We start from the raw sequence: 15,667 nt of genomic DNA on the forward strand, positions 1-15,667 counted from the left end.
TACGGCTGGTTTAGAACATAAGAACATAAGAAAGAAGGAACACTGCAACAGGCCTACTGACCCATGCGGAGCAAGTCCATGTCTCCCCCCCCCTCCCCGAATTAGACCAATGACCCCCCCCCCCCGGATTAGCCCAATGACCCACCCAGTCTGGTCACCTCTACTCAGGGAAGGAGCACGACACCAGACCCAGCAGCACAAGCTAGTAAGGTCCAACTCACATTCACCCACACCCACTCATGTATTTATCTAACCTATTTTTAAAACTACACAACGTTTAACTTGAATAACTGTACTCGGGAGTTTGTTCCACTCATCCACAACTCTATTACCAAACCACTGCTTTCCTATATCCTTCCTGAATCTGAATTTTTCCAACTTGAAACCATTGCTGCAAGTCCTGTCTTGGCTGGAAATTTTCAGCATGCTATTTACATCCCCTTTATTTATACCTGTTTTCCATTTATACACCTCGATCATATCCCCCCTAATTCTACTCCTTTCGAGAGAGTTTAGATTCAGGGCCCTCAGTCTATCCTCATGGGGTCATCTTTGTCATCCTCCTCTGTACGTTTTCCAGAGCATTTATATCCATTCTGTAATACGGTGACCAAAACTGAGCAGCATAATCTAAATGAGGCTTAACCAAGGATATATAGAGTTGAAGAACAACCTGAGGACTTCTATTATTTATACTTCCAGATATGAAGCCAAGAATTCTGTTAGCTTTATTGCAAACACTAATGCACTGTTGTCTTGGTTTTAGATTACTGCTAACCAGAACTCCTAAATCCTTTTCGCAATCAGTAGTATTAAGATCTACATTATTTAGTTTATATGTGGCTTGGTTATTTAACTGTCCAACATTTAGAACTTTGCATTTGTCAATATTAAACTGCATCTGCCACTTCTCCGATCATTACATAAGTCTATTCAAATCATCCTGGAGTGCTCTAGTGTCCTCATTAGAATGAATTGGACGGCCTATTTTGCTGTCATCAGCAAATTTGCTTATGTCGCTATTTATTCCCTCATTTATGTCGTTTATGAAAAATTGTGAACAACAACGGGCCCAACACTGACCCCTGAGGAACACCGCTTGTGACGTGCCCCCATTCTGATTTCTCCCCATTTATGCAAACTCTCTGCTGTCTATTTGTCAGCCATGCCTCTACCCAGGAAATAATTTCTCCTCCTATTCCATGTGCCTTAAGTTTCCTCAATAGCCTCTGGTGTGGAACTCTATTGAAAGCTCACTGAAGCCCATATACACAATATCATATTCATTACCATGATCTACCTCCTCAAACACCTTTGTGAAAAAAGTTAGTAAATTCGTAAGACAGGACCGCCCCTTTGTAAAACCGTGTTGAGATTCATTAATCAATCTGTGCCTGTCAAGATGGCTACAGATTGCTTCGGCAATTATTGATTCCATAAATTTTCCCACTATGGAGGTAAGGCTTATTGGTCTATAGTTCAAAGCCAAGGACCTTTCACCTGCCTTGTAAATAGGTATTACATTTGCCATTTTCCACTTATCAGGCACTATGCCAGTTTGTAGTGATATGTTAAAAAGATTAGCCAAAGGTATGCTAAGTTCCTCTTTACATTCCTTTAACACCCTTGCAAACAGTTCATCAGGGCCTGGGGATTTGTTAGGTTTTAGTTTCTCTATTTGTCTGAGGACCATGTCACTAGTTACCGCAATCATACATAGTTTATTATCCTGTTCTACATAATCTATCATTTCAGGAATATCGCTAGTATTTTCCTGGGTGAAAACTGAGAGGAAGTAGGTATTGAGAATTTCACACGTATCCTTATCACTGTTAGTGATCTGACCAGAGTTACTCTTAAGTGGGCCAATCTTGTCCCTAATCTTACTTCTGTATACCTGAAAGAACCCTTTTCGGTTAGTAGTCTTTGTTGAAAGATGATGATTTATTTATTTATTTATTTATTTATTTATTTATTTACTTATTTACTCATATATTTATTTTACATTAAATTTCAGGCACTGGTAGTATGGTTAAAGCATGACCTTGAAACACGAACAAAGGATATGGCCCGTTTGTTAGGTCTAGTGAAGCTTCCCCTTCTCTCACCACAGGTATTACTTTCATAATGAGTCATGCTTCTGCATTTGCATGGTACTTTTATCATGAGGTATTATTGCATTCATATAATTGAGTTTTGTAACTTGGGAAAGAGTTAAAATAATTGGTGAACTAGATCTCTTTGGAATCCAAATAGGTTATAGTCAGATGATATGCATACGTATGATGAAATTGCAAATCCTATTTAGTAACAGAGATCCTTTAAGAATTTGTTTCCCCATATATTATTTATACATAATGAGTTATTTCCAGCAAAATAGAATGCTGCACGTCTTGTCATGTTCCATGTATAAAACATCTCTTTCTCTAAAAATTCTCTGGAAAAGTTCAGTTTCTCCACTTCCATATACACTGAACACTTGCTGCTGTCCATAGCCACCATCTTTCAGTTTTTTCTAGCAGATGGTTAGGAAATAATGTGAGAGTAGACTAGACATGCTTGTACTTAAAAAGTGAGCCATTAGATAGAAAACTGAGTTCAGTGGAACCTCGGCTTACGAATTTAATCCGTTCCGTGACCTTGTTCGTATCCTGATTTGTTCGTATGCTGAGTCAATTTTCCTCATTTAAATTAATTGAAATGCAGTTAATTCGTTCCAGCCTCTCAGGAGGCATGACAAAATAATGCTAATATCAACTCTATGGCTTAATTATCTATCACAGTTTAATCTAATATGACATAATAAACAATATTAATAACGTAGAAACATGATATATACTTTAGAATGAATAAAATAGGCCATAATATGGCAGGTGATGGCGACGCCGGCAGCAGCAGAAAGCATCCGCCATTTACTCTCCCACTCTAGTATCTTCCCAGTCCATTACCCCACACCTAGCTTGTGTTTATCTATGATTAGTGGTGAGGTTGTCACAGATGTAACCACAGGTGTGGTCAAGACAGATGTATGTATATATAGGTGAAGACATGATCACTGTGGCCACAGTGGTGGTGGTGGCAGCGGCCAGCTGCCTCACTCTATGCTGCTGTCTTCTTCGTTTCTCTAGCTTTTTTCGTAGTTTTAATCACTTCCTCAGCATCTTGGTGATTGTACGCGAATACTTTCTCTTTGGGCGAGGCATTTTGTAAGAAATTTTACAATATAAGACAAAATTAGGCATCCCAAGGGTCTGCTGCGGTCACTCAGAGCAGCACACCTCTTCCTTTTGACTCTTGGCTAGCACTGAGATAGCTGTGGTCTAATAGTACTTACAGCCACCCTGAGGGTTACCAATTTGTATTTTGAAGCATTTGGCACGAAAATATGAAAAAAATTTACGAAAAATGTTTAAAGTTGACAACATACATTTATTATTATTATTATTACTATTGTATTATTATTTTTATTATTATTATTGTTAAAATTATTATTATTCTTAGTACATATGTATTATTATAATTATTATTATTATTATTATTATTATTATTAATACATACGTATTATAATTATTATTATTATTAATTTAGGGAACTGGAGCACAGATCCAATTCCCTAGATCAAGAGCCCATCACTATGTACATACTACTACTACTAATAATAATAATTAATAATTAATAATAATAATACAACAGTAATAATAATAATACAACAGTAATAATAATAATAGTAACAATAATACATAACAGTAAGGAGAAACTTCAAAAGGCTGCCAATAGTTGGCACCACCATCAGCAAAACATTGGTAACCACTACTAGTACACTTTTCACCTGTCTAGACTTAGTAGTGTATTAGTATTAGGTTAGGTCTGCCCGAAATGCCTTGGTATGATAGTGGCTTTCTTTGCTCCAATCATATTATGATATGTAAACACACATTGCAACCTTTGCAAAGAAATAAATATTTTATTTATTTATTTAAGGAACCTCCCTTGAGGGGGAAGTTTGCATCCTGAAATTTCCTTCGTATCCAGAAGCAAAAAATTGGCCGAATCACGGTTCGTATCGTGAAAAATTCGCACGGTGGGGCGTTCATAAGCCGAGGTTCCACTGTACTTCCAACCTCAGTTAGGCTGTGACAGGGTAATCATCCAACCTTCACAGCACACACTTTGCTTTGGACTGAATGACGATATGATCAGAGATAAAATACCGTAAAATAAATATAAGGAAGCCATTACAAAACCAAAAATGTGATGAGGTAATAAGGAAGTACTGGCATAAGATTGGTTGACTGTCAATACTGTATAGTATAATAAGATTTGAGTTTCACATTTTCTTTGCATTTTTTATTCAATTTTCTTGCTCTACCAATAATCTTTTGATTTTCAGTTCTTGACTGATCATATAGAAACTAATTCACTCTTCAAAGAAGATCGAGATTGCCAAGAATTGATTCTGGAAGCGCTCAAGTACCATTTATTGCCAGAGAGACGTTCCACTCTTCAGTCACCTCGTACCAAGCCCAGAAAATCCACTGTTGGAGATCTTTATGTTGTTGGGGGCATGGACTCCAATAAGGGTGGGTGGAGAGGAAGTAAGATTTAGGATGTTCCCTCTCTTTTTTTTGGGGGGGGGATATGAAAATTGTTGTTACATTTTTTCATTTAAATTTTGTTTAATTCCATCATGCTTTAGCCCTTTCAGGGTCCAGAAGCCAAATCTCAGAGTGACAGCCAGGGTCCAAGAATTTAAAAAGAAAAAAAAAATTGTTATTTTTCTTATGAAATGGTAGAGAATCTTTTTCTGAAGTTAATAAGACAATAAGTATGAAACTTGATGCAAAATTGACGAAATTACGCTCTCGTGAATTTTGCTGCATCAGCGATATTTACACATTGGTGATTTTGCCCAATTTGACTCCCATTTTAGGCCAATTACATTATTCCAGTCGACCAAATTCTTAGCTATTTTGCTAGTATTACTTCTATTTCAACGATTGAGCACAAGAAATCACCCAACCAACTGTTTCAACTACCCAATAAAATGATCGGAAATTGGTAATTTGGCCAATTTAACACAAAGTTCAAAATATTTCAATTTCAAAATACAGTAGACCCTTGACTAACGATATTAATTGGTACCCGAGAACGATTATCGTTAGTCGAGTTTTTGTAACGTTAGTCGAGGCAACATGTTAGCGTTAATGTATTGTTGGTTGAATTTAACGTTAGTCGATGCCAATGTTGGTCGAGGGTCCACTGTAGGGTCCAGAATAAATAATACAGGCATTCCTGGAACTAAACTAACATTTCCTCTGTTCATTAGTTACATTTTCAGGCCTTACAAATGAATTCCATTTTGATTTTTTATTCATATAATGAATCTTTATTCACACCAAAAAATGGAATATTTACTGTTATGCAACATTGTAATACAGTGGATCCTCGGTTATCGGCCATAATCCTTTCCAAAAGGTCGGCCTAAAACTGAAATGGCCAAAAACCAAAATGATATTTCCCATAAGAATTAATATAAATACTATTAATCCGTTCCAGACATTGTTTTGTGTATGTAAAACTATAGTTTTACATACACAAAACAATGAGAAAGAAATATAAAGCACTAATTTTATTAATAAATGAACATTACATACCTTTATTGAAGACTCTTGTTGGCATATGGAAGAAGGCGAGGAGGGGTTACTTCCCTTCTTTGTCTTTTGCTGCCACAAGACCAGCTTGAGTCACTGCATCTCTGTCGCACAAAAAAACTGTTCACTCCCTGCCTCCCTGCTACACTCCCTCTCTGCATGCCTGCTACACTCCCTGCCTTCCTGCTACACTCCACATTTATACATCCTGTTTCTCTCTCTGATGCCAATGAGGAGGGCTTTTGATCCAAGGAATTAGACTAACTTTCCTTTCCTCGGATTGAACTTTAATTCCTCCCATTTCCCTGGGCACTGTATGACTCTTATGGGTTTTGCACTCTACCATGAATGTAAGAATGATATACACCCTCTTGGTTAACCTATAATGCTACACTGCTTTAAATGACCAAACTTTTTCAACACATGCAAACTTTTTTCTCTTTCACCACGAATCATTCCTTTTTCTTCAAACCCATATTTTACCAACTAGTGACTGCATTCTTAAATCCACACCATACCTCCTTAACCTTTTCATCACTTTCCTTTTTCTAATCAGCTTCTGTCATAACAGTTGCTTATATCTAGCATTAACCGTTACTTTGTTTAACTCTTTACATTCACTTTTGTTTTACCCATTGACACTATTGTCCTTGTACTTCACCTTCCATTTACTGTAGCTCATTTTTCTTTCAATACACTGGCCATATCCCACCGAGGCAGGGTGGCTCAAAAAGAAAGACATCAATATTTACTGTAGCTGCCACTAAATAATTAAAGGACATAACAGCCGATTTTAAAACATACACCCAGAAGTTTACCCTTCAACATTTTATCCACCTATATTATATGTAGTGTAGCGAATTTTCATCATTAAAGACTTCTTCAAACCTTGTGTACTTGCTTTTTTTTTCAGTACACCAGTTGTACCTCACAGAGGCAGGGTGACCTAAAAAGAAAAACTAAAGTTTTTCCTTTTACATTTAGTAATTTATGCAGGAAAAGGGACTACTAGCTCCTTGCTCCTGACATTTTAGTCGGCTCTTACGACATGCATGGCTTATGAAGGAAGAATTCTTTTCCACTTCCCCATGGAGATAAGAGGAAATATAGAAAGAAGAATAAGAACTGTTAAGAAAATAGAAGAAAACCCAAATTAGTGTGTAAACATATATGTATAGACATGCATGTATAGTTATTGCTGAAGCATATGCCAGGGTGTTGGGAGAGAGATGGGATTAAATTATGGGGAATCAAATACAAAATGGGAGTTGACACAGTTACTTATTGCTGATCATACTGTACTTTTGGGAGATTTTAAAGAGAAGTTGCAAAGGTTAGTAGACTAGTTTGAGAAGGTGTGTAAAGGAAGAAATTTGAAAGTGAACATAGATAAGAGTAAAGTGATGAGGGTATCAAACGAGTTAAGTAAAGGAAAATTGGATATCACATTGGAGAGAGGGATTATGGAAGTGAATGTGTTCAGATATTTGGTAATAGAATTGTTAGTGGATGGGTTTATGAAGGACGAGGTTAACCATAGAATTGATGAAGGAAAGAAGGTGAGTGGTGCATTGAGATATCAGTGGAGACAATGTTTTCCATGGAGGCAAAGAAGGGAATGTACAAGTGTATAATGGTACGAATGCTCTTGTATGGGTGTGAAGCATGGGTTGTAAATGCTGCAGCAAGGAGGAGGCTGGAGGCATTGGAGATGTCATGTCTAAGGGTAATGTGTGGTGTAAGTATTATGCAGAGAATTCATAGTGTAGAAATTAGGAAGTGGTGTGGAGTTACTAAAAGTATTATTCAGAGGGCTGGTGAGGTTGTTTGGTCATTTAGAGAGGATGGAGCAAAATAGGATGACTTGGAGCATGTATAAATCTGTAGTGTAGGGGAGGAGGGGTAGGGGTCATCTAAGGAAAGGATGGAGGAAGGGGGATAAAAGAGGTTTTGTGTGCAAGGGGTTTGGATGTGCAGCAGGTATGTGTGAGCATGTTAGATAGGAGTGAATGGAGACGAATGGTTTTTGGGACCTGACAAGCTGTTGGAGTGTGAGCAGGGTAATATTTTGTGAAGGAATTCAGGGAAACAATTAGCAGACCCGAGTCTTGGAGGTGGGAAGTACAATGCCTGCACTTTAAAGGAGGGGTTTGGGATATTGGCTGTTTGGAGTGACATCTAAACTGTTGTATCTGGGTACTTCTGCAAAGACAGTGATTATGTGTGAATGATGGTGAAAGTGTTTCTTTTATGGGTCACCCTGCCTTGGTGGGAGAAAGCCAAAGTGTTGAAAAAAAAAAAATTAATGTATAGTGTGACCTAAGTGTAAGTAGAAGTAGAAGATATACCTGTTATCCCATGTGTTTATAAGACAGAAAACAGATACCAGAAATCCTACCATCATGTCTAGCAATTACAGGTTTCCATTTCACACTCACTTGGCAGGACGGTAGTACCTCCCTGGGCGGTTGCTGTCTACCAACCTACTACCTAGTGTATACTTTTTTTTTTTTTCAACAAACCGGCCGTACCCCACCAAGGTAGGGTGGCCCAAAAGGAAAAACGAAAGTTTCTCTTTTTAAATTTATTAATTTATATGGGAGAAGGGGTTACTAGCCCCTTGCTCCCAGCATTTTAGTCGCCCCTACAACATGCATGGCTTACAGAGGAAGAATTCTGTTCCACTTCCCCATGGAGATAAGAGGAAATAAACAAGAACAAGAACTAGAAAGAAAATAGAAGAAAGCCCAGAGGGGTGTGTATATATATGCTTGTACATATATGTGTAGTGTGACCTAAGTGTAAGTAGAAGTAGCAAGACGTACCTGAAATCTTGCATGTTTATGAGACAGAAAAAAGGACACCAGCAATCCTACCATCATGTAAAACAATTACAGGCTTCTGTTTTACACTCACTTGGCAGGACGGTAGTACCTCCCTAGGCAGTTGCTGTCTACCAACCTACTACCTAGTGTATACTTACGTTTTATTATTAATTATTTTTTTATTAACACACTGGCCAATTCCCACCAAGGCAGGGTGGCCCGAAAAAGAAAAAGTTTCACCATCATTCACTCCATCACTGTCTTGCCAGAAGGGAGTTTTACACTACAGTTTTTAAACTGCAACATCAACACCCCTCCTTCAGAGTGCAGGCACTGTACTTCCCATCTCCAGGACTCAACTCCGGCCTGCCGGTTTCCCTGAATCCCTTCATAAATGTTACTTTGCTCACACTCCAACAGCACGTCAAGTATTAAAAACCATTTGTCTCCATTCACTCCTATCAAACACGCTCACGCATGCGCACTGGAAGTCCAAGCCCCTCGCACACAAAACCTCCTTTACCCCCTCCCTCCAACCTTTCCTAGGCTGACCCCTACCCCGCCTTCCTTCCGCTACAGACTGATACACTCTTGAAGTCATTCTGTTTCGCTCCATTCTCTCTACATGTCCGAACCACCTCAACAACCCTTCCTCAGCCCTCTGAACAACAGTTTTGGCAATCCCGCACCTCCTCCTAACTTCCAAACTTCGAATTCTCTGCATTATATTCACACCACACATTGCCCTCAGACATGACATCTCCACTGCCTCCAGCCTTCTCCTCGCTGCAACATTCATCACCCATGCTTCACACCCATATAAGAGCGTTGGTAAAACTATACTCTCATACATTCCCCTCTTTACCTCCAAGGACAAAGTTCTTTGTCTCCACAGACTCCTAAGTGCACCACTCACCTTTTTCCCCTCATCAATTCTATGATTCACCTCATCTTTCATAGATCCATCCGCTGACACTTCCACTCCCAAATATCTGAATACATTCACCTCCTCCATACTCTCTTCCTCCAATCTGATATCCAATCTTTCATCACCTAATCTTTTTGTTATCCTCATAACCTTACTCTTTCCTGTATTATTCTCATAACCTTACTCTTTCCTGTATTCACTTTTAATTTTCTTCTTTTACATACCCTACCAAATTCATCCACCAACCTCTGCAACTTCTCTTCAGAATCTCCCAAGAGCAGTGTCATCAGCAAAGAGCAACTGTGACAACTTCCACTTTGTGTGATTCTTTATCTTTTAACTCCACGCCTCTTGCCAAGACCCTCACATTTACTTCTCTTACAACCCCATCTATAAATATATTCAACAACCACGGTGACATCTTTCCTACATACTTTAACTTGAGCCTATCCTCGTAAAACCTCTTCACTGCTTCACTACCTCCTATACCATACACCTGCAACATCTGCCATATTGCCCCCCCATCCACCCTGTCATATGCCTTTTCCAAATCCATAAATGCCACAAAAACCTCTCTAGCCTTATCTAAATACTGTTCACTTATATGTTTCACTGTAAACACCTGGTCCACGCACCCCCTGCCTTTCCTAAAGCCTCCTTGTTCATCTGCTATCCTATTCTCTGTCTTACTCTTAATTCTTTCAATAATAACTCTACCATACACTTTACCAGGTATACTCAACAGACTTATCTCCCTATAAATTTTGCACTCTCTTTTGTCCCCTTTGCCTTTATACAAAGGAACTATGTATGCTCTCTGCCAATCCCCAGGTACCTTACCCTATTTCATACATTTATTAAATAATAGCACCAACCACTCCAAAACTATATCCCCACCTGCTTTTAACATTTCTATCTTTATGCCATCAATCCCAGCTGCTTTACCCCCTTTCATTTTACCTACTGCCTCACAAACTTTCCCCACACTCACAACTGGCTCTTCCTCACTCCTACAAGATGTTATTTCTCCTTGCCCTATACATGAAATCACAGCTTCCCTATCTTCATCAACATTTAGCAATTCCTCAAAATATTCTCTCCATCTTCCCAATACCTCTAACTCTCCATTTAATAACTCTCCTCTCCTATTTTTAACTGACAAATCCATTTGTTCTCTAGGCTTCCTTAACTTGTTAATCTCACTCCAAAACTTTTTCTTATTTTCAACAAAATTTGTTGATAACATCTCACCCACTCTCTCATTTGCTCTCTTTTTACATTGCTTCACCACTCTCTTAACCTCTCTCTTTTTCTCCATATACTCTTCCCTCCTTGCATCACTTCTACTTTGTAAAAACTTCTCATATGCTAACTTTTTCTCCCTTACTACTCTCTTTATATCATCATTCCACCAATCACTCCTCTTCCCTCCTGCACTCACTTTCCTGTAACCACAAACTTCTGCTGAACACTTTAACACTACATTTTTAAACCTACCCCATACCTCTTCGACCCCATTGCCTATGCTCTCATTAGCCCATCTATCCTCCAATAGCTGTTTATATCTTATACTTATGTATCCTCTTAAGATGTATATTGCCTATTAAAAAAATCTTTCTAAAAATAGTGGGCGAGGGGCTTGGACTTCCTGCAGGCGTGCGTGAGCGTGTTTGATAGGAGTGAATGGAGACGAATGGTATTCGGGACCTGACGATCTGTTGGAGTGTGAGCAGGGTAATATTTAGTGAAGGGATTCAGGGAAACCGGTTATTTTTATATAGCCGGACTTGAGTCCTGGAAATGGGAAGTACAATACCTGCACTCTAAAGGAGGGGTTCGGGATATTGACAGTTTGGAGGGATATGTTGTGTATCTTTATACGTATATGTTTCTAAGCTGTTGTGTTCTGAGCACCTCTGCAAAAACAGTGATAATGTGTGAGTGAGGTGAAAGAGTTGAATGATGATGAAAGTATTTTCTTTTTGGGGATTTTCTTTCTTTTTGGGTCACCCTGCCTCGGTGGGAGATGGCCGACTTGTTAAAAAAAAAAAAAAAACCCTACTGTCAGTTTCTTTTGGCACACTAAACTTTTTTGCTATGCTTTCTTCATTGGCATTAAAGTCTCTCAAGATAATTGTTAGGTATTCTCTCTCAGTTCAGAATTCATTCCTTTCATCTTGGGTAACAACTTTCATGCACTTCTGTATATTCTTGAGTTTTAATTTGTGTTTTACTAGGTGTTTTATTGTTTGTGTACCAGACTTTGTATTACAGGTTCAACTGGAATTGAAAAGTACAACTTAAGAACCAATAGCTGGACCACTGTGGGAACAATGACTGGACGACGTTTGCAATTTGGTGTGGCAGTTTTGGATGGAAAATTGCATGTAGTTGGTGGTAGAGATGGCCTCAAGACACTGAATACTGCTGAAGCATATGATCCAAGCACAAACACTTGGTCTCAGCTTCCTCCTATGTCAACTCACAGACATGGCTTAGGTAAACTCTCCTGTGATAAATTTGAATTTTGCATTTCTGGATGTGTTTTAACCCTTAAACCCTAAACGGTCCAAACATATATATAAGTTCTCTCACCCAGTGCCCTGAATATTTTGAAAAATAAAAAAAAAAAATTTGTTGAAATAAAGTGAAATTTTTTTCTAAGTGTTTTAGGATTAAAATAGAAAAAATAGGGTCAATACTTACTGAGATAGGAGGCTGCAAAGTTGGCACTTAATGCTCACATGACACATCGAGTCCTGCTCTTGCAGAAGTGTTGCCAATATACCTTTTTTTCTCATTTTTATATTATATAATTTTTATGTTCTGATAATTACAATTTATAGTAGTTCTTGTCATTTCATAACCAATCTTTGTTCTGACACTAATATTAGGTACTGAAATTGTACTCAAATTGTCACAAACACATTGACAGGTGGACATTTACACCTGCCTTTGTCATTTACTATTGTCTAGGAATATATACAAAGTATTTATAGGTCCCAGCAATGTTTTGGATACACTAAAGTATAGAAGAAGGAAGAAGAGAGAAATAAGTCACTCTGTCTGACTTTTTTGGGTTATCCTAGGTTCTCTACACATATGCTGCTATGTATGATAATTCTATGTAACTGTATTTGTGTATACCTGAATAAATTTACTTACTTACTTACTTAAGGAAGAAGAAGGGAGAAGAAAGAAGTAGTAGTAGTAGTTCCCTTGAAGCATGATGTCAGTGACAAGCATCTGAGAGGGCAGTGATAAGATGAGATAAAGGATGACATTTGATGGGCACCTGCTAGGGTGCAGAGATAAGATAGGATAAGGGATGACATTTGATGGGTGCCTGCAGGGTGCAGAGATAAGATGAGATAAGGGATGACATTTGATGAGCGTCGACATCTCTGTCTCTGCTTATCTGTCTCTCTGTCTTTTCTTTCTGTCTGCTTGTCTCTCTTTCCATCTCTCTGCTTCTCTCTATTTCTGTCTCAGAGAGAGCCACTGTGAACCAACAGATATTCTTATGCATTATATCTACAAGCACAGTATAGCACCTTGGATTTTTTAGGTTATCCTAGGTAATTTACACTATGTATAATTGTATTTATGTGTACCTGTGAGACAGAGATGAGAAGAGATAGACAGACAGATAGACAGAGACAGGTAGACAGACCCTAAACTTGGGGTCAGCATCACTTTCCTCTTAAAAGGTAGTGTTAATATGACATTACATCTTTTTGGGTCACCCTGCTTCGGTGGGAGACGGCCGACTTGTTGAAAAAAAAAAATCAGTGAATCCTTGGTGTTTTCCACACTATTTGCTCTAACTGGCACTCCCACAAGGTATTAACCCTTTGACTGTTTCCGACGTATAAATACGTCTTACGAGCCAATGTTTCTGACGTATTTATACGCATAAATTCTAGCAGCTTCAAATCAAGCAGGAGAAAGCTGCTAGGCCCACATGTGAGAGAATGGGTCTCCATGGTCAGTGTGCACCATATAAAAAAAATCGGGGAGCCAGTGGTGCATTGTGGGAATGCCATTTCAGTTGTCATTTTTCAGCATGTCTAGTGGTAAGAAATATGTGATTCCCCAGCAAATCTGGGACTCTTCTCTTCCCAAGTGATGCTCTAACACAGATGGAAGTGTCAGTGAAGATCAATTTCATGATTTGGAGGAGTTTGAGACCAAAAGCAATGGAGGAGGAGGAGGGGGAGGAGGGGAGGAAGAGGAGGAGGAGGAGGAGGGAAGGAAGAGGAGGAGGAGGAGGAGGAGGAGGAGAAGAGGAGGAGGAGGAGGAGGAGGAAGAAGAAGATGTAATAATATTGTTCCCTTGAAGCAAGAAAAAAAAAAGTCCACCCCATGACAGTGACAAGATAAGGGGAGATAACATCTGATAAGAGCTGACTTTGATGAGCGTAAAGGAGGGTAATATTACATGACCATCGCCTCCCTTTGTTTTTGCTGGTACACAAACATTTCTGTCTGTCTATTTGTCTGTCTGTCAAGCTCCCTGTCTGTCCATCTAGCTCTCTGTCTCAGAGAGAGCCACAAGACTGTGTCATCACGTTTACTCACATCTTCAAGCAGAGTATAGCACTTTGTCTGGATTTCTTGGGTTATCCTAGGTAATTTACACTATGTATACTTGTATTTATGTGTACCTGTGAGACAGAGATAGGCAGACAGAAAGAGAGACAGATTGAAAGATATAGAATGAGGGAGAAAGATAATTAGATAGAATGGAGGAGGGGAAGCAGCATCCGACCCCATTGTTTTGACAGGGGTAGGGGTAGTGACTAATGAGATAATATGTCACTTTGACAGCTGCCGACTTCTGACTCAAAACAATTATAAGCCACACACTCGCACACAAGGAGGAGGAGGAGAAGGAGGAGAAGGAGGAGGAGAAGAAGGAGAAGAAGGAGGAGAAGAAGGAGGAGAAGAAGGAGGAGAAGGAGGAGGAGAAGGAGGAGGAGAAGGAGGAGGAGAAGAAGGAGAAGAAGGAGAAGAAGAAGAAGAAGGAGAAGAAGAAGGAGAAGAAGAAGGAGAAGAAGAAGGAGAAGAAGAAGGAGAAGAAGAAGGAGAAGAAGAAGGAGAAGAAGAAGGAGAAGAAGAAGGAGAAGAAGAAGAAGAAGAAGAAGAAGAAGAAGAAGAAGAAGAAGAAGAAGAAGAAGAAGAAGAAGAAGAAGAAGAAGAAGAAGAAGAAGGAGAAGAAGAAGGAGAAGAAGAAGAAGAAGGAGAAGAAGAAGGAGAAGAAGAAGGAGAAGAAGAAGGAGAAGAAGAAGAAGAAGGAGAAGAAGAAGAAGGAGAAGAAGAAGGAGAAGAAGAAGGAGAAGAAGGAGAAGAAGAAGGAGAAGAAGAAGGAGAAGAAGAAGGAGAAGAAGAAGGAGAAGAAGAAGGAGAAGAAGAAGAAGAAGAAGAAGAAGAAGAAGAAGAAGAAGAAGAAGAAGGAGAAGAAGAAGGAGAAGGAGAAGAAGAAGGAGAAGAAGAAGGAGAAGGAGAAGAAGAAGGAGAAGAAGAAGGAGAAGAAGAAGGAGAAGAAGAAGGAGAAGAAGAAGAAGAAGGAGAAGAAGAAGAAGGAGAAGAAGAAGAAGGAGAAGAAGAAGAAGGAGAAGAAGAAGAAGGAGAAGAAGAAGAAGGAGAAGAAGAAGAAGGAGAAGAAGAAGAAGGAGAAGAAGAAGGAGAAGAAGAAGAAGAAGAAGAAGAAGAAGAAGAAGAAGAAGAAGAAGAAGAAGAAGAAGAAGAGTTTGTTTGTTTGTTTGTGTAAACAAGTTTTGTAAACAATATATTGATAATTATGTTTGTGTGCTTATTGTGTTGTATACAACGAGTGTATATATATACATTGCACCTTACTTTGGTCTCATAGGCCACATAAGTTATGTGAAAAAATAAAATAGTGAAAAAAACAACAAACCTTCAAATACAAGTAAACTAAAGTTTACCGGGTGAGCGGCAGTCGCCGCTGTTGCCATACGCGGCTCATTTTCTGCAAACTTCACGGCTCTATATCTCGGTAAGTACCAATGGCAAAAATTTTTTTTTTGGACTAAAACACTCAGAAAAATAATCTTAACATTTTCATAAGAAAAAATAATTTTTTTTTTTTTTTGAATATTTGGCGACATAGAATGACAGTTTCAGAGAGGGGCCTGAAACAGTCAAAGGGTTAAGTGGTCCCAGATTTTTTAATATGGTGCACACCGAGTGTTAAGACCCATTCTATGTTGACCAGGCATCTCAGGCCAATAGTGCCA

The 15,667-nt window shown here is 38.8% G+C and overlaps 1 protein-coding gene across 3 annotated transcripts in view; it reads left to right on the forward strand.

Moving 5' to 3' along the window:
• LOC128692035 (kelch-like protein 5) overlaps positions 1 to 15,667 on the forward strand; it is a 155,250-nt gene that overhangs the window by 103,067 nt on the left and 36,516 nt on the right. For 2 of the 3 annotated variants that reach the window (XM_070085176.1, XM_070085175.1), the window contains 3 exons: positions 2,018 to 2,113; positions 4,391 to 4,595; positions 11,679 to 11,903. In XM_070085176.1, the coding sequence (XP_069941277.1) occupies positions 2,018 to 2,113; positions 4,391 to 4,595; positions 11,679 to 11,903 (526 nt within the window). The remainder of the gene's footprint in view (positions 1 to 2,017; positions 2,114 to 4,390; positions 4,596 to 11,678; positions 11,904 to 15,667) is intronic. The other variant, XM_070085174.1, reaches the window with a different exon arrangement.

The sequence above is a fragment of the Cherax quadricarinatus genome, chromosome 15, assembly GCF_038502225.1.
Source record: "Cherax quadricarinatus isolate ZL_2023a chromosome 15, ASM3850222v1, whole genome shotgun sequence".
Lineage (NCBI taxonomy): Eukaryota > Metazoa > Arthropoda > Malacostraca > Decapoda > Parastacidae > Cherax > Cherax quadricarinatus.